Source organism: Syngnathus typhle, linkage group LG1 (assembly GCF_033458585.1).
Source record: "Syngnathus typhle isolate RoL2023-S1 ecotype Sweden linkage group LG1, RoL_Styp_1.0, whole genome shotgun sequence".
NCBI lineage: Eukaryota > Metazoa > Chordata > Actinopteri > Syngnathiformes > Syngnathidae > Syngnathus > Syngnathus typhle.
In genome coordinates this window covers 11,894,418-11,915,799 of record NC_083738.1, presented here as the reverse complement: position 1 = coordinate 11,915,799, position 21,382 = coordinate 11,894,418, and the positions used below count along the sequence as shown (strand labels likewise).

General features: G+C 39.7%; 1 protein-coding gene across 1 annotated transcript in view; it reads right to left on the bottom strand.

Moving 5' to 3' along the window:
• Positions 1 to 14,769: 14,769 nt before the first annotated feature.
• Positions 14,770 to 21,382, bottom strand: part of LOC133165541 (protocadherin-9-like) — a 55,589-nt gene continuing 48,976 nt past the window's right edge. The window contains exon 3 of the mRNA XM_061295297.1: positions 14,770 to 19,036. Coding sequence (XP_061151281.1) covers positions 18,576 to 19,036 — 461 coding nt within the window. The 3' untranslated portion in view covers positions 14,770 to 18,575. The remainder of the gene's footprint in view (positions 19,037 to 21,382) is intronic.

Here is a 21,382-nt window from a genome sequence, read left to right as displayed (position 1 = left end):
GAACAACTAGGTCGACGAGATATGAAGGCGCTAAGCCATGCAGCGATTTATAGGTTAATAGAAGAACCTTGAAGTCACATCTTAAATGGACCGGAAGCCAATGTAAGTTGGCTAGTATTGGGGTAATGTGATCAAATTTTCTTGTCCGAGAGAGCAGCCTTGCAGCGGCATTTTGTACTAACTGTAGACTTTTGATGCGGGACTTAGGAAGACCCGAAAATAGTACATTACAGTAGTCCAGGCGCGACGTGACGAACGCATGTATAATAGTTTCCGCATCACCGGTCGAAAGGATCGGACGAATCTTTGCAATATTACGAAGGTGAAAAAACGCAATTCTGGTTATATTCTTAATGTGCTACTAATAATTAATGTGCTACTAATAATTGTCAAGCATACTCATTAAAATGGGTGGCCAGCTGTTTGAAAGGAGTACCTGGAGCACCTATTCAATGTCAAGCCTTAGCAACAAAAAAGTCATTTTGCTTTCTCAAACTAACATTAAACTTTCAGGACATACTGACATGGGCTGAAGAAGCGCGCGAGCCAGCACAGGGGGTGACTTTGTAATTCAAGGCATAGACTCTGACTCTGCCCACAGCCCGGAATCATTGCTAAATGGCACTTTGTTACAACAAATTAGAACGATATGCTGGTGGTCATTTTCGATTTACTTTCACTCGTTGCCTCTCTCTACTAACACTTTGTTTCAGCAGGAAAATAATGTGATTATGTTCTTGTTTCATGTGGTACTTTCCGCATCCAATTACAGGCAAAAGAGAGTCATTTTTTCACCGATTGTTGAATTTGCATTCCGTATAAAATATGCAACAGGGGTGTCAGTCATTAATCATTGTCCAATGAAGGCTGTCAGAGCCTGTCATGCTTGTCAAATGTGTACTCTCTTAACCCCCCCTAGTTATCAAATCCACATTTCTGATTCACCTGTGAAGCCTGACAAGGGTGGCCAATCTATTTGACTTGCAGGCCGAATTGGGTTCTAAATTTTGACCGAGGGGCCGAACCAGGAGCAGATGGATGTAGTGTTTGTGTGACGTAATATTAATGACATGTAAAGGCCATTGCATAAAAGGTTTTGGCCTTTACTAGGTAATAAAGCATGGATATTCAAAAAAGGCTTTTTGAAAACAAATGCATTTATTAACAGGAATAAAAAGATATATTTCACCAAAAAACTACTATCACTAATTCTCATAAAATACGACACTGTTATTATGAACTAGAATTTTGCAATTTCTGGAGAAATTGCGTGTGAAGGCGAAATGTATGAATAACTTTTTCGGGGAATGCTGCCGAACGATGTTGAAACGTGTTGAATTACTTGAGAAATGTAGAATATTTGGAGAATTTGTGGTGAATTTCAAAATTGAAAGTTTGGAATATTTGGTAAGTGGGAAGTTGTGGAATAGGTAGGCAAAAGATGAACAGCTGAAAGTTGGAATGGGTTGAAAAATGTAGAAATTAGAGTAAAAAACGAAATTTGGGAGAATTTGGTTGAATTTCAAATTTCGAATTTTTGGTAAGTGGGAAATTGTGGAATAGGTAGGCAAAAGATGTACAGTTGAAAGTTGGAACGGGTTGAATCAGTTAAAAAATGTAGAAGTTAGAGCAAATGTTGAATCCCCATAGAGAATGAATGGGAAAATAAGAAAAAGCAATTGCGCCAAAATCTTTCTAAATTTGGAACAAAACAAAAAAAACGGCCTCAGGAGGTTCACTTTTGGGATAAAAATGTTGAAACGGGTTAAATCGGACAATAAACGAAGACGTTAGCGCAAATGTAGCTATTTGGGGCACTTAGTGTTGAAATAAGGTCACTTCCGGCTTGATTCGGGTCATTTCCGGTCTAATTTGGGTCACTTCCGGTTTATTTGGGTCACTTCCGGTTTAAAACAGGCCACTTCCGGTTTAGCTGAGGTCACTTCCGGTTTATTTGGGGTCACTTCCGGTCTAAAAAGGTCACTTCCGGTTCATTTGTGGTCACTTCCGGTTTGATTTGGGGTCACTTCCGGTTTACCAGAGGTCACTTCCGGTCTATTTGGGGTCACTTCCGGTCTATTTGGGGTCACTTCCGGTTTATTTGGGTCACTTCCGGTTTAATTTGGGTCACTTCCGGTTCGTCTGAGGTCACTTCCGGTTTATTAGGGGTCATTTCCGGTCTAAAAAGGTCACTTCCGGTACATTTGGGGTCACTTCCGGTTTGATTTGGGGTCACTTCCGGTTTACCTGAGGTCACTTCCGGTCTATTTGGGGTCACTTCCGGTTTATTTGGGTCACTTCCGGTTTAATTTGGGTCACTTCCGGTTCGTCTGAGGTCACTTCCTGTTTATTAGGGGTCATTTCCGGTCTAAAAAGGTCACTTCCGGTACGTTTGGGGTCACTTCCGGTTTGATTTGGGGTCACTTCCGGTTTACCTGAGGTCACTTCCGGTCTATTTGGGGTCACTTTCGGTTTGATTTGGGGCACTTCCGGTTCATTTTGGGTTCATTGGGGGCACTTGAGGGTCAATCCAAGATGGCCGCCACACTGGAATTGGGGGTCAAGGGTTGAATGTGTAAGCGTAGTGGAAGTGGGGGTGAATGGGAGTGAATGTGGGAAGCATAAGGTGAATGCATTTGGAATGGGTTGAATCGGTCGAAAAATGTAGAAATTAGAGTAGAAAAACGAAATTTTAGAGAATTTTGGTTGAATTTCAAATTTGAGAATTTGGAATTTTTGGTAAGTGGGAAGTTGTGGAATAGGTAGGCAAAAGATGAACAGTTGAAAGTTGGAATGGGTTGAATCGGTTGAAAAATGTAGAAATTAGAGTGGAATAACGGAATTAGAGAGAATTTTGGTTGAATTTCAAATTTGAAAATTTGGAATTTTTAGTAAATGGGAAGTTGTGGAATAGGTAGGCAAAAGATGAACAGTTGGAATGGGTTGAATCGGTTGAAAAATGTAGAAGTTAGAGGTGAAAAACGAAATTTTGTGAAATGTCGAATGTGCCATTAAGAATGGATGGGGAAAAATTTGTCGGAATTTTGGGAATTTTGCGGAATCGGAAAATTTTCGGAATGAGAAAAATACAAGCGCTCATGTCGTGAATATTTGGAATACGTGAAAAGTGGAATGGAGTGAATCGGATGAATTATGTGAAAGATGAAACGGGACAAAAAAGTGGCGGGAATAAAATAGAATAATAATAATAACTAGAATTTTGCAATTTCTGGAGAAATTGCGTGTGAAGGCGAAATGTATGAATAACTTTTTCGGGGAATGCTGCCGAACGATGTTGAAACGTGTTGAATTACTTGAGAAATGTAGAATATTTGGAGAATTTGTGGTGAATTTCAAATTTGAAAGTTTGGAATTTTTGGTAAGTGGGAAGTTGTGGAATAGGTAGGCAAAAGATGAACAGTTGAAAGTTGGAATGGGTTGAATCGGTTGAAAAATGTAGAAATTAGAGTAGAAAAACGAAATTTTGGAGAATTTGGTTGAATTTCGAATTTGGAATTTTTGGTAAGTGGGAAGTTGTGGAATAGGTAGGCAAAAGATGTACAGTTGAAAGTTGGAACGAGTTGAGTCAGTTAAAAAATGTAGAAGTTAGAGCAAATGTTGAACCCCCATAGAGAATGAATGGGAAAATAAAAAAAAGCAATTGCGCCAAAATCTTTCTAAATTTGGAACAAAACCAAAAAAAACGGCCTCAGGAGGTTCACTTTTGGGGTAAAACTGTTGAAACGGGTTAAATCGGACAGAAAACGAAGACGTTAGCGCAAATGTAGCTATTTGGGGCACTTAGTGTTGAAATAAGGTGACTTCCGGCTTGATTCGGGTCATTTCCGGTCTTATTAGGGTCACTTCCGGTTTATTTGGGTCACTTCCGGTTTAAAAAAGGTCACTTCCGGTTTAGCTGAGGTCACTTCCGGTTTATTAGGGGTCATTTCCGGTCTAAAAAGGTCACTTCCGGTACATTTGGGGTCACTTCCGGTTTGATTTGGGGTCACTTCCGGTTTACCTGAGGTCACTTCCGGTCTTTTTGGGGTCACTTCCGGTCTATTTGGGGTCACTTTCGGTTTATTTGGGTCACTTCCGGTTTAAAACAGGTCACTTCCGGTTTAGCTGAGGTCACTTCCGGTTTATTTGGGGTCATTTCCGGGCTAAAAAGGTCACTTCCGGTTCATTTTGGGTCACTTCCGGTTTGATTTGGGGTCACTTCCGGTTTACCTGAGGTCACTTCCGGTCTTTTTGGGGTCACTTCCGGTCTATTTGGGGTCACTTCCGGTTTATTTGGGTCACTTCCGGTTTAATTTGGGTCACTTCCGGTTCGTCTGAGGTCACTTCCGGTTTATTCGGGGTCATTTCCGGTCTAGAAAGGTCACTTCCGGTACATTTGGGGTCACTTCCGGTTTGATTTGGGGTCACTTCCGGTTTACCTGAGGTCACTTCCGGTCTATTTGGGGTCACTTTCGGTTTGATTTGGGGCACTTCCGGTTCATTTTGGGTTCATTGGGGGCACTTGAGGGTCAATCCAAGATGGCCGCCACACTGGAATTGGGGGTCAAGGGTTGAATGTGTAAGCGTAGTGGAAGTGGGGGTGAATGGGAGTGAATGTGGGAAGCATAAGGTGAATGCATTTGGAATGGGTTGAATCGGTCGAAAAATGTAGAAATTAGAGTAGAAAAACAAAATTGTAGAGAATTTTGGTTGAATTTCAAATTTGAGAATTTGGAATTTTTGGTAAGTGGGAAGTTGTGGAATAGGTAGGCAAAAGATGAACAGTTGAAAGTTGGAACGGGTTGAATCGGTTGAAAAATGTAGAAATTAGAGTGGAATAACAGAATTTGAGAGAATTTTGGTTGAATTTCAAATTTGAAAATTTGGAATTTTTGGTAAGTGGGAAGTTGTGGAATAGGTAGGCAAAAGATGAACAGTTGAAAGTTGGAATGGGTTGAATCGGTTGAAAAATGTAGAAGTTAGAGGTGAAAAACGAAATTTTGTGAAATGTCGAATGTGCCATTAAGAATGGATGGGGAAAAATTTGTCGGAATTTTGGGAATTTTGCGGAATCGGAAAATTTTCGGAATGAGAAAAATACAAGCCACCCTTTCCTGAATATTTGGAATACGTGAAAAGTGGAATGGAGTGAATCGGATGAATTATGTGAAAGATGAAACGGGACAAAAAAGTGAGGAGAATAAAATAGAAGAATAATAATAATAACTAGAATTTTGCAATTTCTGGAGAAATTGCGTGTGAAGGCGAAATGTATGAATAACTTTTTCGGGGAATGCTGCCGAACGATGTTGAAACGTGTTGAATTACTTGAGAAATGTAGAATATTTGGAGAATTTGTGGTGAATTTCAAAATTGAAAGTTTGGAATATTTGGTAAGTGGGAAGTTGTGGAATAGGTAGGCAAAAGATGAACAGTTGAAAGTTGGAATGGGTTGAGTCGGTAGAAAAATGTAGAAGTTAGAGTAGAAAAACGAAATTTTGGAGAATTTGGTTGAATTTTAAATTTGGAATTGTTGGTAAGTGGGAAGTTGTGGAATAGGTAGGCAAAAGATGAACAGTTGAAAGTTGGAACGGGTTGAATCAGTTAAAAAATGTAGAAGTTAGAGCAAATGTTGAATCCCCATAGAGAATGAATGGGAAAATAAAAAAAAGCAATTGCGCCAAAATCTTTCTAAATTTGGAACAAAACCAAAAAAAACGGCCTCAGGAGGTTAACTTTTGGGGTAAAAATGTTGAAACGGGTTAAATCGGACAAAAACCGAAGACGTTAGCGCAAATGTAGCTATTTGGGGCACTTAGTGTTGAAATAAGGTCACTTCTGGCTTGATTCGGGTCATTTCCGGTCTAATTTGGGTCACTTCCGGTTTATTTGGGTCACTTCCGGTTTAAAACAGGTCACTTCCGGTTTAGCTGAGGTCACTTCCGGTTTATTTGGGGTCATTTCCGGTCTAAAAAGGTCACTTCTGGTTCATTTTGGGTCACTTCCGGTTTGATTTGGGGTCACTTCCGGTTCATTTGGGGTCACTTCCGGTTTGATTTGGGGTCACTTCCGGTTTACCAGAGGTCACTTCCGGTCTATTTGGGGTCACTTCCGGTCTATTTGGGGTCACTTCCGGTTTATTTGGGTCACTTCCGGTTTAAAACAGGTCACTTCCGGTCTAGCTGAGGTCACTTCCGGTTTATTTGGGGTCATTTCCGGTCTAAAAAGGTAACTTCCGGTTCATTTTGGGTCACTTCCGGTTTGATTTGGGGTCACTTCCGGTTTACCAGAGGTCACTTCCGGTCTATTTGGGGTCACTTCCGGTCTATTTGGGGTCACTTCCGGTTTATTTGGGTCACTTCCGGTTTAATTTGGGTCACTTCCGGTTCGTCTGAGGTCACTTCCGGTTTATTAGGGGTCATTTCCGGTCTAAAAAGGCCACTTCCGGTACATTTGGGGTCACTTCCGGTTTGATTTGGGGTCACTTCCGGTTTACCTGAGGTCACTTCCGGTCTATTTGGGGTCACTTTCGGTTTGATCTGGGGCACTTCCGGTTCATTTTGGGTTCATTGGGGGCACTTGAGGGTCAATCCAAGATGGCCGCCACACTGGAATTGGGGGTCAAGGGTTGAATGTGTAGGCGTAGTGGAAGTGGGGGTGAATGGGAGTGAATGTGGGAAGCATAAGGTGAATGCATTTGGAATGGGTTGAATCGGTTGAAAAATGTAGAAATTAGAGTGGAATAACGGAATTTGAGAGAATTTTGGTTGAATTTCAAATTTGAGAATTTGGAATTTTTGGTAAGTGGGAAGTTGTGGAATAGGTAGGCAAAAGATGAACAGTTGAAAGTTGGAATGGGTTGAATCGGTTGAAAAATGTAGAAGTTAGAGGTGAAACACGAAATTTTGTGAAATGTGGAATGTGCCATTAAGAATGGATGGGGAAAAATTTGTCGGAATTTTGGGAATCTTGCGGAATCGGAAAATTTTCGGAATGAGAAAAATACAAGCGCTCATGTCGTGAATATTTGGAATACGTGAAAAGTGGAATGGAGTGAATCGGATGAATTTTGTGGAAGAAGAAGCGGGACAAAAAAGTGGCGGGAATAAAATAGAATAATAATAATAATAAAGTAAATGGAGTAGAATAACATATGTGTGAAGGCCTTCGCCTTCACACAATAATAGAGAATGGTGTAGAATAACATATGTGTGAAGGCCTTCGCCTTCACACAATAATAATAATAATAGAGAATGGTGTAGAATAACATATGTGTGAAGGCCTTCGCCTTCACACAATAATAATAATAAAGTAAATGGAGTAGAATAACATATGTGTGAAGGCCATCGCCTTCACACAATAATAATAAAGTAAATGGAGTAGAATAACATATGTGTGAAGGCCATCGCCTTCACACAATAACAGTTTTCATCACTTCAGCGCCTGCAGGTCAGATTTATGAAAGATGTGTATCTTTATCTTATCAGGCGAAATCACATCAAACGGCAAACATTCTGACCAAATACATCATCTTGAAGAATCAGTGAAAGAATACATCTAAAAAAGTAGTCTAGCAGCTGGTCTAAAAGTGCATGTGTGTGTGTGTATGTGTGTGTGTGCGCGTGTGGGCATGCGTGTGTGCCTACTCTTGTGTTTTTCTTCCATTCGCAATTTGCTTTTGTCTGCCCAAGTAATTGCAACATTTGTTACTTTCAATGTTCTCAGATTCGAAGTTTAAATCAGGCTAATGACGGTATTCGGCTTTTATTTTTGAAAATAAAAAACATGCAGCCGTGAAGTGGTAATTCTGACATGTGCATGTAAAAATTCCTACACGAACCTAAATGCACGAATCTGAAACAAGGACGGAAGTTTTCTCTCGGGAGTTGAATTTTCCATCCATCCATCCATCCATCCATCCATCCATCCATCCATCCATCCATCCATCCATCCATCCATCCAGTGTGTATGTAGGGAGGGTTGGGGGGGGGTCCATAGCACCCACGCACTACATTCTACTAAAAAGTCTAACTTGATTCCTATATGTGTGTATATGAGTTTGTCTCTGAGAAATACATTTTTCTTTCTCTGAGACATACTTGCATGACTGACTTTTTTTTTCTTGAAAAGCAATGGGAACAAGCCAGAGGACGAGAAATTGCTACCCAATGGTTATTCCATTGTGAACCAAATAAATAAATACAAAGAAAAGCCACCAACAAAAATGTTGCCTTGAGCCCAATAGTGACAATAAATCCATGTCACATATACTGAATGTGAGACAATGAAATGCATGGTCTATTCGAATTGGCTTTACGTCACTTCTTCTTCTCAGTCACTCCAAATAACACCTTGATGTCCATTATCTGCACACGTAATTGCTGTATCGATTTTTCCTTGTTGTGTCTTTCTTTTCATCCCACCATGCTTGTCATTGTTCAATTGATGTTCTAGCAAGTCAGCGTTGATTGGCTAGAATAATGCTGCCTTGGAAAGACATGAAAAGGACAATTCGTGTGCTTTGTGCATTTTGACCTAATTACTATACAGCAAAACATTTCAGATTATTACAAACAATTTTCAACAAAGTGCATTGGTATCAAAGTGGTGCTTGCCAGTGTCTCTCATTCAGATGCCGTAGATTTGATTGGGCCAGTGGTCTAATACAGCTGGGCCGAGAGATACAAGTGACTTTCGAATTCAAAATCCCAAAACTACCCATTGTTCTGGCAATGTTTTTTGGTTTGAAGAATAAGTGACATCAGCACTGTATGGTGGCAACTCACTTCACATCACAAAGCAGTGAACAATTATAAAAGAAAAGAGGCTTCAATTTGTATATCGCCACTCTCAGTTGAGGTTTACTGTCACACCAAACAAAATAAAAGGAATGATGCAAATATTTCAAACAAGCAAGTAGCTTTGCTTTTTGATAAGGATCGCCATGTGCTAACTTAACAAATAGCACTCTGTTGGAGTGTTTTATAAACATTCGTTCATCCATTTTCAACGCCACACATCCTGTTCAGGTTGAATTGATTGATATTTGAAAACAAACAGTGGACACCATACACATACATGAATCAACGGGGAACAGCGGGGAAATTTACTTGTCACATCAGCGTACAAGAGTGCAAGAATACAAGAGACAAGTGCCAAATGTAAAAATGGATAAATAACAGACAAGGACAACGACAAGTGCCACTAGTAGCGGTAGAGGCGAAACACATGATTGTGTGGATTTTTATGCAGAACCACATCATCGTGCAATCATTCCAAACATGAGATTCGTGACAAAGTCAGGACCAGCATCTTTGTGACATATAAGACCGCTTTTGGACAGTAACAATGCTTCCAACGCAATGTTGTGGAAGAGTAGAGTGTCTCGAGTGAAACTCATCATCTTGTGTCCAAGCCTTCCTCTTTCCAAATGCATTGCCCGCCTCTCTTATGGGCCTGGGCTGATGTTATCTCTAAAGGTGAAGACTTAGTCTCCCCAATGTGTTGGAGTGTTGTTTGGATAGAAAATCGACATGCAAAATAAGTGTTAAAAAATGATCTTTAAAAGGCACTGTAAAAAGGGATGGTGACATCAAGTGTTTTAAAATTAATTGTGATATGTTTCCTCCCTTACTTTAGAGTTCTGCAACGATCACTTTTACTTTATTATCTAATATGTTTGAACATAGAGAATCTCTGAATATGTAAGGAGTGTGTTCTTGCAGTGCTACACAAAATAACTGCTATTATTTTTCAATAATTTTTCAGTTCATAAAACATGTAGACCGTACACTCTTGTCTAATGAGCTTACCTACATGGTAACTAACACATTATTGCTGTTGCACATCGATGGAGACTAAGAATACATGGTCGTATGGGTGATTACTCGTCCAATTGTTTATTCCATAATGTAACCTCAATAAAATAACACATACAACTTCTAACCATGGAAATGATTATATATTCAGACCACAAACGCAACACACAGGATGCGTCAACTGTATTGCTTTGTTTGCTCTTTACGCTTTCAAAGAGGAAGGAGAGGCGTCTCGCCATTGCAGCAACTCTGGCAACAAAGTCTGTAGAGGAAGAGCTGCAGGGACTTGCTACCTACCTTGATACAGCATAAAAGTGTGTGTGTGGTTGTGTGTGTGTGTCTGCGTGTAGAACAGGCTTGTCAGACACAGCGACTGCCGTCGGATGTTGTCTGTACAATTGAATGAAGAGTTCTATGTACAAGCATTTGCTTGATGTTTTTTTCCCCACTGCAAAAAGGCTCAGAATGAGCAAAGTTTCATGATCCGGTCTAGTTGATGGGTCACTCTAAATGTAACTACTATCTATCCTGGCAGGAAAACCTTGAGTTACAAAAAAAAAAAGTGAGTGTTATTAATTATTTAATTGATTATAACAATATATTAAATAATTAATGGTGTTGTTCTTTAATGAAAGTCTACACATAAATAAAACAAATGCGGTACTACTTGAGGCTATAGACTTTTATTTGCCAAATGGTATTAGATTTCATAGGCATGGCAGCCTCACAGGAAGTAATGTGAAGAGTTTATGTAAACAGTAAACAGAAAGCCAAGTTAGTCAATTGGCTGACCTGACTAAAAAGTATACCCTTTCTGTGATTCAAACTTAGCACAAAATAGATGCTGGCAAGTAGGGGATCAGGTTATTGGGGAAGAAGCAAAAATGAATAAGTAGTTAAATGATATTGAGTGACATAGCTTTTGTTTTCTCGTGTCTATAAGAACAAGATCAATGCTAAAGAATGACCACTATTCTAAAATATGACAATATAATTTGGGTTTCTTTAGATGGCTTCCTCTAAGGCAGGGGTGGCCAAACCTTTTGGCTTGCGGGCCGGATTGGGTTCTAAATTTTGACCGGGGGGCCAATCAAGGAGCAGATGGATGTAGTGTTTGTGTGGACTAATATAAATGACATGTAAGGGTCATTGCATAAAAGGTTTTTACTTTTAGTAGATACTAAAGCATGGATATTAAAAAAAACATTTTTGAAAACAAATGCATTTAGTAACAGCATTAAAAAAATATTTCACCCAAAAACTACTATCAGTGATTCTTATTAAATACGACACTGTTATAATGAATAACATTTTCCATCACTTCAGCGCCTACAGGTCAGATTTATGAAATATGTTTATCCAATGAGGCGAAATCACATCCAACGGCAAATATTCTGACTTGAAGAATCAGTGAAGGAATACATCTAAATAAAGTAATGAAGAAATCAATAGTATTGTTGGTTTCCCTTTTTTGATAGTGCCTCATAGTCTGGAGTAAAATTTGTTGTGGTAATTCTAAGGATAGAGCCGAGGTGTCGGTCCGTTAACCTAGATCTGTGACGGGCTTTGTTGACGTTCATATGGTTGAACGTCTTCTCACACACGTAGGTCGAGCTAAATTGGCCTCTCTTTTTTAACATTCGGCACTCAGTGTGCACCTTTCTTTTCTTCGAGCCACTCATTTTAATGGAAGGATTCCAGGGGAAGGTTTGTGGGCGGCATTAGCGTAAAACTGTATCTGAAAACTCAGCGCGCGAATTACGAGAATATTGACGTCACAGCCGACACTCCAAATTCGCCACTGATAGATGAAATTACTACGTACTACTTAGTACGCACACGCACTTGTGAGTGTGCACCGAGCTTTCTGATACGGCTCCCGGGAGTAAATGCGCGGACATTATACTCTTTCATCACAGCAACATCTTCATTACAAATCAAACAGACACACTTTCTGTTGATTTCTTTGAAGAAGTACTCATTTTCCCAACGTGTTTGAAATATTCTACGCTCACTTGCTATTTTGCGTTTCTTCGGTGCAGCCATTTCTGGGGACTCGCGGTAAAAGTTTTTCTTCGCTTGATTTCATTTGTGTGGCGGGCTCTATCTAGTGTTGAAACTGAGAAGTGCAACAGAGTTGAGCTCAAGCTTCTTGTGCGGGCCATATTCAATTATGTTTTCAAAATTTGTTGCGGGCCAACAAAAACTGGGCCCGCGGGCCGTAGTTTGGACACCCCTGCTCTAAGGTTTGACTCTCCAAGACCAATCACCAGATTGTGGCAAATTTGCCCCAGATTCCCACTGATTCCTTTGCTGGGACTTGTTGGTTGTTGGTAACAGCCAGCTTCTGCTGTGATTGGTGTGTCTTTTTAAAACTCTCAGCAAATATACATATATATATATATATAAACAAAAACACGTTCTGTGCACCCACACTTCTCTAAATCTCTCAATCTGGGTTAAAGTATGGATCATGGAACATGAAGCAGCAAAATTCTCTCAGGGGGCACCCATTGCCACTTACTGTCAACGGAAAACGGACATCACAGTGACGAAAAGGGGTTCAGTACCGATCAATCACGCTCGCCTGTTTACTGGGTTTGGTCATGGACATTCGCAAGCTGAGCCTTTGGGCTCTGTGATGTCATTTTCAATCGTCGACAGGTGGCAAAACAGGTCAAAATTGTTGTCCCCTGAAATGGGCAAAAATGAATTGTTTTTCTGCTTAATTTATATTCCAATACATATACCATGTTTTGACTAGAGGGGGCCGCATAGACGATATAACTGTAAAGAACAGTTTGTCTTGACTTGTGAAAGTTAGTCAATGCCTCATCCCAGTGCAGTATCCCAGTACAGGACATGTAGAGCCTGCTTGACTAACACCTGTATCAATCCTTTTGGACAACTCAGCTCTTATTATATCATAGGTACAAAGGACCTGATCACATCAATTACCAAGTGTGAAAGTGAAAACAACCCTCTCTATTTATGATTATGATTTTTGCTTCAGAGATGATCCTGATGTTGTTACCTGGGTTGTCACTCATCAAATGGCCTCATTATATTTGACAGTGTAAGTAGTTGATGGAGGTATTTGAGGAGGCGTGTACACTCAGCTATCCCTTGGATGTGGTCGGAATGTCTCTGAAGCAATTTTCCCAATGATGAATAATTCACTAGATATTATTCCAAAGGTCATTTTAGTAATTAGTACCCTGCTGTTGACTAAACAGCCTCAAGGTACCTGATGGCCAGTTTAATTACAATTGGAAATTAGTGTAATGTTTGACAAGCTCCGTGTTCTCCAGATTCCTTAACAGATGACACCTTGAGAACAAAGTGGTCTTACAATAAGTTTGCTTGTTAGCAGATGGAAACAGAGGGGTGGGTGGTTGTATGGGGGATCAGAAACAATCTGTGAGTGAGCTGGTACACACACAAAGCCCTTTGTGTCCAACTTTCCAGTAATTGCTGTAAATGCAGATTGCTCTTGTTGAGTATGCATGTGTTTTGACAGCGTCGACATACTTGGCACTGGCACTGTCACACTATTAGCCAATTACCGTGGAGAACTAATGGAACAGGTCACAGACGGGACTCTCTTGGAGATCTGGGACCGAACATATGCTCATAATATGGCAAGTTGACACAGTCCAGTAAAGGCTTAGGCCTGTTAAGGAGATGAACCGACTCTTGTTATGAGTCTGAATGGGACTTGCTTGTGTAAAGCCTGAACTACATTTGCTGAGAGCTCATACGAACTATACTTACATATCCGCGAGGCAATGTGGAAACTGCTACGGAGGTTACTGTTAAGGTTTCTCATGGATGGAGGCACTTTCGTAAAAAGGGGTGCACGAACTCTCAAGTACTGTTCTTTTACGTACAATTTTATTTCATGAAAAGATACCCAATAGTGCTACAGGGATTTATTCATTTCTATGCTATGCTGCAGTATATCGAGCTTGCTTTCAGTTAAGTAGTGAAAGTTTAGTTAGCTGATGTTCGACTTTCATCCAGCCTTTCATATGTTTTGGGGAATTAATGGAAATGGCAGTATATGGATATGGGGAGATTGTGCGGTCATAAACATTGACAACCTATCAGGGGAGTGTCTTGTTTCTGTTTTTCTTCTCTGCGTATACTTCTGACTTAAGAACACTAGAATATACTGTTGGCATGAGGGTGGATAGACCTACTCTGTAGTATATGCCCCCCTCATATCTTGGCAGAATTTCTATTCAGCATGTGCATTAACCTTGTATTCATCCAGAATTCAACATGTATCTAATACATTTACATAAACCGGAGTGTTGGGGCCGCTGTAGATGCCATCCCCACACCCCGCAGCTAATTGTCCAGGGCCACTGCCTAACTGCAATTTGCCTGGTGGGTTTTAACATGAGTTGGCAATTGGTTATAATTTTTAGAATTGTTATACTTTTTAAAGGACATAGACTATAATTTTGTTAAAATGACTTTTTCCTAAAAATAATGATATTCGCGTAGGAATGTATTGAAACAAGACAAAATGCCTTGTCTAAATACATTACAAATACTTTGGACAAAATTTCGCTTCGCATGTTGGCTTACCCCTTAGCAGGCATTCCAATTTCTCATGTGGCCCCAAAATTCAAGAGTTAAGAGTGAATACTCATACCAACATCTGTCTGAAACAAAAGGTGGTATCAAACATCCCCAATTTTATTGTATTGACATTTTTCAATATACTACCAGTAAAGTGTAATACATACTTTACAAGTAAGTGTGGTTAAATGATACCTACCTGTATAATATTGAAATGATGAGCAAAGCTTGACTCTGGGAATGAATTCATTGCACTCTGATTACACTCTGACTAATCAATATCAGTATCAAACCCTTGAATGTAGTTGGTTCCACTGTTTACGCAAAATGACAAGCGTGATTTCTGTACACGTTTGGAGAGTCAATATTTAATGGCGCAGTTAAAATTCAAAGACCAAGATCAAACATTTCACTATATCGAAGTCATTTTTATAATATTAAATGGTATCGCTTACAAAGGCATAACAACACAGACTTTATAGATTTAAATGACCAATACAGATTTGCTGGCAAGCACTGAAGCCTTCTCAAAGCAAACATAACTTCACTCACTGGTAACTAATTTACAAGCATATACTTATCATATTCTGATGTAGACTTTGTACAAGATACATGAATGGACATACATTATTATGGCAAAAGGTATATGCCAATTTGCCCTCACAAACACTCATACACACACGCACACACCCTCACATTATTATGTATTATTATTATTATACACATCCATTTACATTGCAACAGAGATTGTCATCTCATCTTTTCTTATATTCTCCTTTTACCCCATTTTTCCATTTCCACATTGTGTCTTGCCCCTGGCTTTAACAGTTACTATAGTGTGTCCATTAGTAATATTGTTCTTAGGGGTGCTATGTACAATGTGATGTCAGTGTTACCTATAACTTGTGTATACTTGGAAACCCAAGTAGTATGCAAAACATTAAGACATTTGAATGTGTGTTCTCCATTTAACATTGGTTTAGTTTCATAAGACAAACAAGTAGAGCAGATAACATTAATACTGACACCGAATCTAATGATGGATGCATCAACAATACAGTCTAAAACGCCTCGTGGGAGTCAAAACAGTTCATGCAAATTATACCACAGGTTGAGTGTGAGATTTGTTTCAAATGTAAAGGCATTGTCTTTTCTGTTGTGCATCTGTAGCTATTTTGAACTGTTTTGAGCAGTGAGCTTGCAAAAAGAGAAACAAGGAAAATACAATGAGATCTGAAGCATGGAGTGGAAAGTCTGTGATTGCTGACTACTTCAACTGTATATTTAGGCTGATAAAAATAAAAGAGTAAATTCTCAATGCTAGTTTTGCTTTCTGTTGAGAGAAATAAAAGAGGATAAATTTACAAAATCAACCAAAAACATCATTTTAGAATCCAAACCCACAACATACCAATGCGTTTAATTGGCACAGTAATGCTGCCGCTGCAACTTGACTGCACATTATATTGTCAAGATAACACCTTGAAGAAAACATATTTAATATTATACCCAAATATTGTGCATATTTTACACATGATTGGATAAATGATATTCATTGTGATCTTTTCTTATGACATAGTGACAGTGTCTCATTGAATATGAATATTCTCTCCCTCTGTGATATGAGGGAGGGCACAATTTCCTGCGACATCTTTCTAATAGTCCAACAAGAATAATGCATGTCCTCATTCCCCCAAATTGTTAAAAAAACCATTATTTTTGTTTAATGTCTTGTTTTTGAATGTCGACAATCTGTAAACATAGATTAAAATGGCCCTTTCAGAAGCAATTTCACTCAATCAGTATGATGTTCCCAATGATATGTGCGCCGTTGACTGAATATGTTTGTGCCATTTGCAAAGATTTGTGTTTTCAACGGCAAAGAAATTAGATGAAAAGTGATGGACGAAAGAAAATCGGGTAATCTCAAACAGGGAGCTCATCATCATCATCAACTGTTGTTTAGGAAGATTGATTAAAATGCTGTCTTTTTTATTGCATTTATTTTCATAATTACCTCAGGGAGAATTGAACGGACTCATTTCCCTGTCCATGACACAACTCATTCTATGTGATCATTTGTCGAAATCTTGGATGTGGCCTCTTTACAAGAATCAGATCCTTGACCCCAGATGGTCTTAAAGAAAAGTTGCAGAGGCGGCCTGCATGCAAACAGTTTGCTTTTCACTCTCTCCAAAGAATGCCTCAAAACATTAGAGATGCAGAGCTGTTCCCAATTTGCAAGATGGTACAGGGAAATGAATCATATACTTGGTGATTTAGACACCTGGCTTGGGTGTTTGTAGGAAGCGGAGACACTTAATGTGGTTGCAATAGATTATACTGCACCCAATCTGTTCTAGTGTAGTTATGTTGGAGCAGCTATCATCATCAGCACAGTTTACACGGATGATTTGGAGTGTTTTGCATTGTCTCAACCGTCATTGACGTGTGCATTTTTTCCCTTTTTCTGGTCACTGGTCATATCATGGTACACTGTAAAAAAACAAAAAACAAAAAAAAACTAGTAAATGAAAATGTAAAATAAAGTTTTGCACTGCGAACAGTAATGTCAGTACACTGTAAAAAAAAAAAACTAGTAAATGAAAATGTAAAATAAAGTTTTGCACTGCGAACAGTAATGTCAGCATTAACAGGTATTGATAATCACATATGATGAAACACAGCTAAATTGAATTTTATAATGGTAATTAGTAGCAAGCTATTGGGAGTTAGTAATGACACTGGAAGACTGCTAGCATATTACGAAGATATTTTTGAGGTCTTACCACCTTATCATTGTTGGTGCAAGTCGCGAGAACATTCCGCTGTTAGCCCAGCGAGCAGTCCTATAGACTTCTTAACCATGATTAGGGTATCTACCAACTTCCCACATCAAAGTAACTAGACGAAGAATTTCATAAATTGCTTCAATGGTTTTGTGTTATGTGGCGGATTATAAGCAGCAAAATATGACCAAAGGAACAAAAGGAAATGAGGGGGTGGGGTTGGACTCTCACCTTTCCAAAGCACATCCATCTGCACATTTCAAGGAGAGATAACGAGACAACTTTGAACAGCAAGCACTTTCTTAATGGCAGAGAGGTGCAGCATACAGCATATGGGAAACATCTTGGATATGGTTGTGCTAGTGTTCATGATTTTACCGGTCCTTGGTGAAAAGAATGCAAAAAAGATTACCAGTGCTGTCTACCATTGGCCTAGTTATGCTTCTCAAAGGTTTTTTTTTTTTCTCCCTCCTAAATCTTTCCTCAGTCCTCCCGACCAAAATAGACTTCTGTAACATGTTCAGGCAAGACAAACGAAACATCTTCCACCACCAAAGGAGTTTGTGCTGCATATTATACAGAGTAATATTTCACTAGATCTCAAATAGAAACACCACCCTGGGCCTCTAATTAGCATTTAGCCCAAATTAGCTTACTCAACAGACTCAACATAGTGTATTTGCATTTTCTTCTGCATGCATGAGTAAATGGTCTTTAAGGACAGTTGCACAAAGATGGGCACAAGGAGTATAAGTACAATGTTCCACTATATTACTAACCACAAATTACATACTCAAAGCAAAAGTCACAGGTTTTTTTTTTCTGTGCTGAAACGACTTTGGTACTATGTTTATTTCCTCAGCCAAAAAGGTTCGCTGTGCATTGTTGTTCCTTTGTTAGTTTGCAGGAGTTGCAAAAAACTGCTTAACCTTCTGCCACCAAATTGTGGCGGATTGAGGCATGGGCCACGAAGTAAGTTTTTCCATGAAAGAGTGAGTGCTCCACTTACGTTGCCATTGTGATATAGATTTGTCCTTTTTTCAAAACCTTATCAATCCTGGCATAAGCAACAGTTGGGTATCTTTGAAGGTTTGCTGCTGATCCTGTGTTAGGCCTTGGTGGAGTTTTTTTGCAGTCAGGGCTAATATAGCTATTCATGGATCAATGACAATGGATGTTAAACATTCAATTTGAAAGGTTTGAGCGCTCAGACTGTCCCCACATTATTATTAGGATACGACTGTTTCAAAATCTCATGGTGAAATCCATTGTTAGATGTTCCCATTAGTAAACCCACGCTGTCACAGTTCGTCAAAATGATCCATACCATCCATACATGTGGATGGAGTCACATGTGCAGGATGTCGGGCCAATGTTCTTACAGCTGGTGCTCATGTAGGAAGGAGCCACTACCAATGCCGGTCGGCGTCTGCTTTCCAGGAGATGAAAAGCTCGCCAAGGGGATAACCTTGACAGTGTCCTCCTTCTTACTGCAGTGTCTCTCCAAGGTGTTGTAGAACTGCGGCCGGTTATGCACTTTGTCCAGCTCGTCTTTTTTAGGCACAGACCTTCCCAACGTGTGCCGCCCATCCATGGTACCAAGGCTGCCCATGTTAACCTTGACTCCCCGGGCACAGCTCTGCTGGAAGCCAAAAGAGGGGAGCGTACCGGAGATTGCAACAGAGGTAGGGGTGGAGGCGGGACTTCCGCTTGTCGGACTCTGGAACTGGGTGAGGGTTGGTGGCATCCAGCAAGTGTCAGAGTGGCCCAGTATCAGACACTCTTGGGTACAGGTCTCAGACGCCTCAGCCAAAGCTTTCTGGAGGTTTACCTCGATGGCTGGAGATAAACACATAATAAAACCCACACGTGAGAGCACTTAAATACATTGGAATGTGCTGATTTACTGAAGTCATGAAATCAAATGCGAGGGGAACAAAGGCATTGTCTCATCAGACTTAATAAGTGTCAGCCTTTTGACAAATTGAAAGTTAGTGATAAATGTTTCATTTCATCGAATAATGAGGAAAACATTAGAGGAGCATTTAATTTTCATTGGTATTCCCACGACACAGTTTGTTTACCTACAATATGCAACAAATTCCCTGAAGCTTAATTAGACTGAAAAAAAGTCTTGTTTCTATCATGGATTGGCTTTCCTGCATTAAATTTTTAATGAACGTTCACACAAACAATGTTTATTTTAGTCACTGTCAAAGTGACACGCCTCAAAACACTAATTTTTCTGAATCCCAAGCAAATCCGATCAAATGGAATTATTAAACTGAAAAAATCAGCACTTCATTACAATAACCAGGCTGCATGTACGGACAAGACAAAAAGAAGAAAAGACTGAACGAGCAGACATATCAGCAAGGCCATAAGCTCCAAAGCAATCTTATCTCATTACCCGCGTGCTGGTATCATATGTGGAATGAGTCTGGTGTGAGGCTTCAGCATTGAGCCTCGGCAATAAAGCCTGTCAAGTCAGATAATTAGAATGTAAAACAGTGCAACGAGTAGCCCGGCAGTGTTCCGTTTCCTCGGCCATGCGAGGGACAGAGAAGTCCACGTTTGAACATCACTTCATTCCTCTAGGCTTCTGCTTCAAGCTGTCACGCAGAAATGATTTAGTATATTTGCATAAGTAAGAATGCTATAAATAATAAATGTTTTTTTTTGTCCCTCGGATGACTTCTTGCTTTTTCCAGAAAAAAGTTGCACAGATGCAAGACATTTGCCACCACATATTAGGTTTGATAGCTTTAGATGAAAGCAAATAAATATCTTGAGATTCATTATTTGGTAAAAAGTGACAATATGACACTCCTTGGACACTTTAGTAGGCACTTCTATACAAGCTATAGATGAAGGATGAGAGCTGCATTAAAAATTATACCCGAGAAGCAGGTTAGACATTTTTGGGCATCACACTGACTCTGAGTGCAAATCATATTTTAAGATATAGGACATACATTGCAAAGTACACAACAATACAATACATATTGTTAAATTAATAATGTAAAGTCAACATTTTCATTTATGCATGTACGATACAGCTCATTTTGTGGCTGGTGAGTGTATTCAACATATGCCGAAAGTGGAGTCAGATCGGTGCTTCCCATATTGAAATAGAGTCTGGGACAAAGAGTGTAAAATCCTTTGGGTTGTATAAAGGTGTCACCTTTCAAAGGGTCGGGAACTTCATTAAGGCAAAACTGGGCCCCGTGTTGTCATTTTCCGAGCTACAACAATGAAGCTGGAGCCAAGTCTCAGATTCAATGTGTTTTCTTGTGTTTTAATGAGGTTACGCTATTAACATAAAAGTCTCACTTGACAGGCAAGCGGAGACACAAATATACAAAAAGCTCCCATTTCTGTTACTGTCCTCGACTTTTTTACATCCAAAGGTGGGGCCTCACATAAACTCCAATTGAAAGCTACTTTAGAAAAAGTATGCCTTTATCGCACAACTGGTACACCTTCAAATTGAGATATTTCATCAGTGGGAGGCTCCTGCCATGCCCTACTGGGAACAAATTAGGGTTCAGTGTCTTGCTCAAGGACACTTCAACATGGTCACCAGGATTGAGGATTGAACCCACAACCTGCAAGTTGGGCAACAAACACGCTATCACTGAGCCACATTAGCCCTTTTATGGGTTTATGAAGCTCGAACCAGCTACAGCTTTGATATTTGAAATGCAGCTCCACAAGACCTGGTCCTGCACTATTTTCTATTCCATCGGGACAGTTTGGATGGGCAGGTGGGAGCAAGGCATGAGCTATGTCATTGGCATCTCAGGCTGCTTTTGTCAGTCAGAGGAAAGATGCAGCCCGCTTAAGATGCTTGCGTCTTTTGTATTCAGGGGAAACAGTCATACCCTGCAGGGCTTTCGACACATCTCCAAATGCCCCATATCTTGGCACTGTAATTTTCCTCTCCACATTTCTTTCAAAGGAAATGTGAATGGCCGACACGCGGGATTCATAAGAGACAATAGTGTATAATCGAAAGCAAAGCATAGATAAGACCTACTCTTCTCATTTAAGTTATTTTCAACAAATTGGTTCTCAAAGTCTGCCACCCATTTAGTAAACTCACAGAAGTCAATTAAACATCTAATGTAAGTTCGGCCTCACAAAGATAAGTGACGATTCAATTCACAAACTGATTCCAAACAG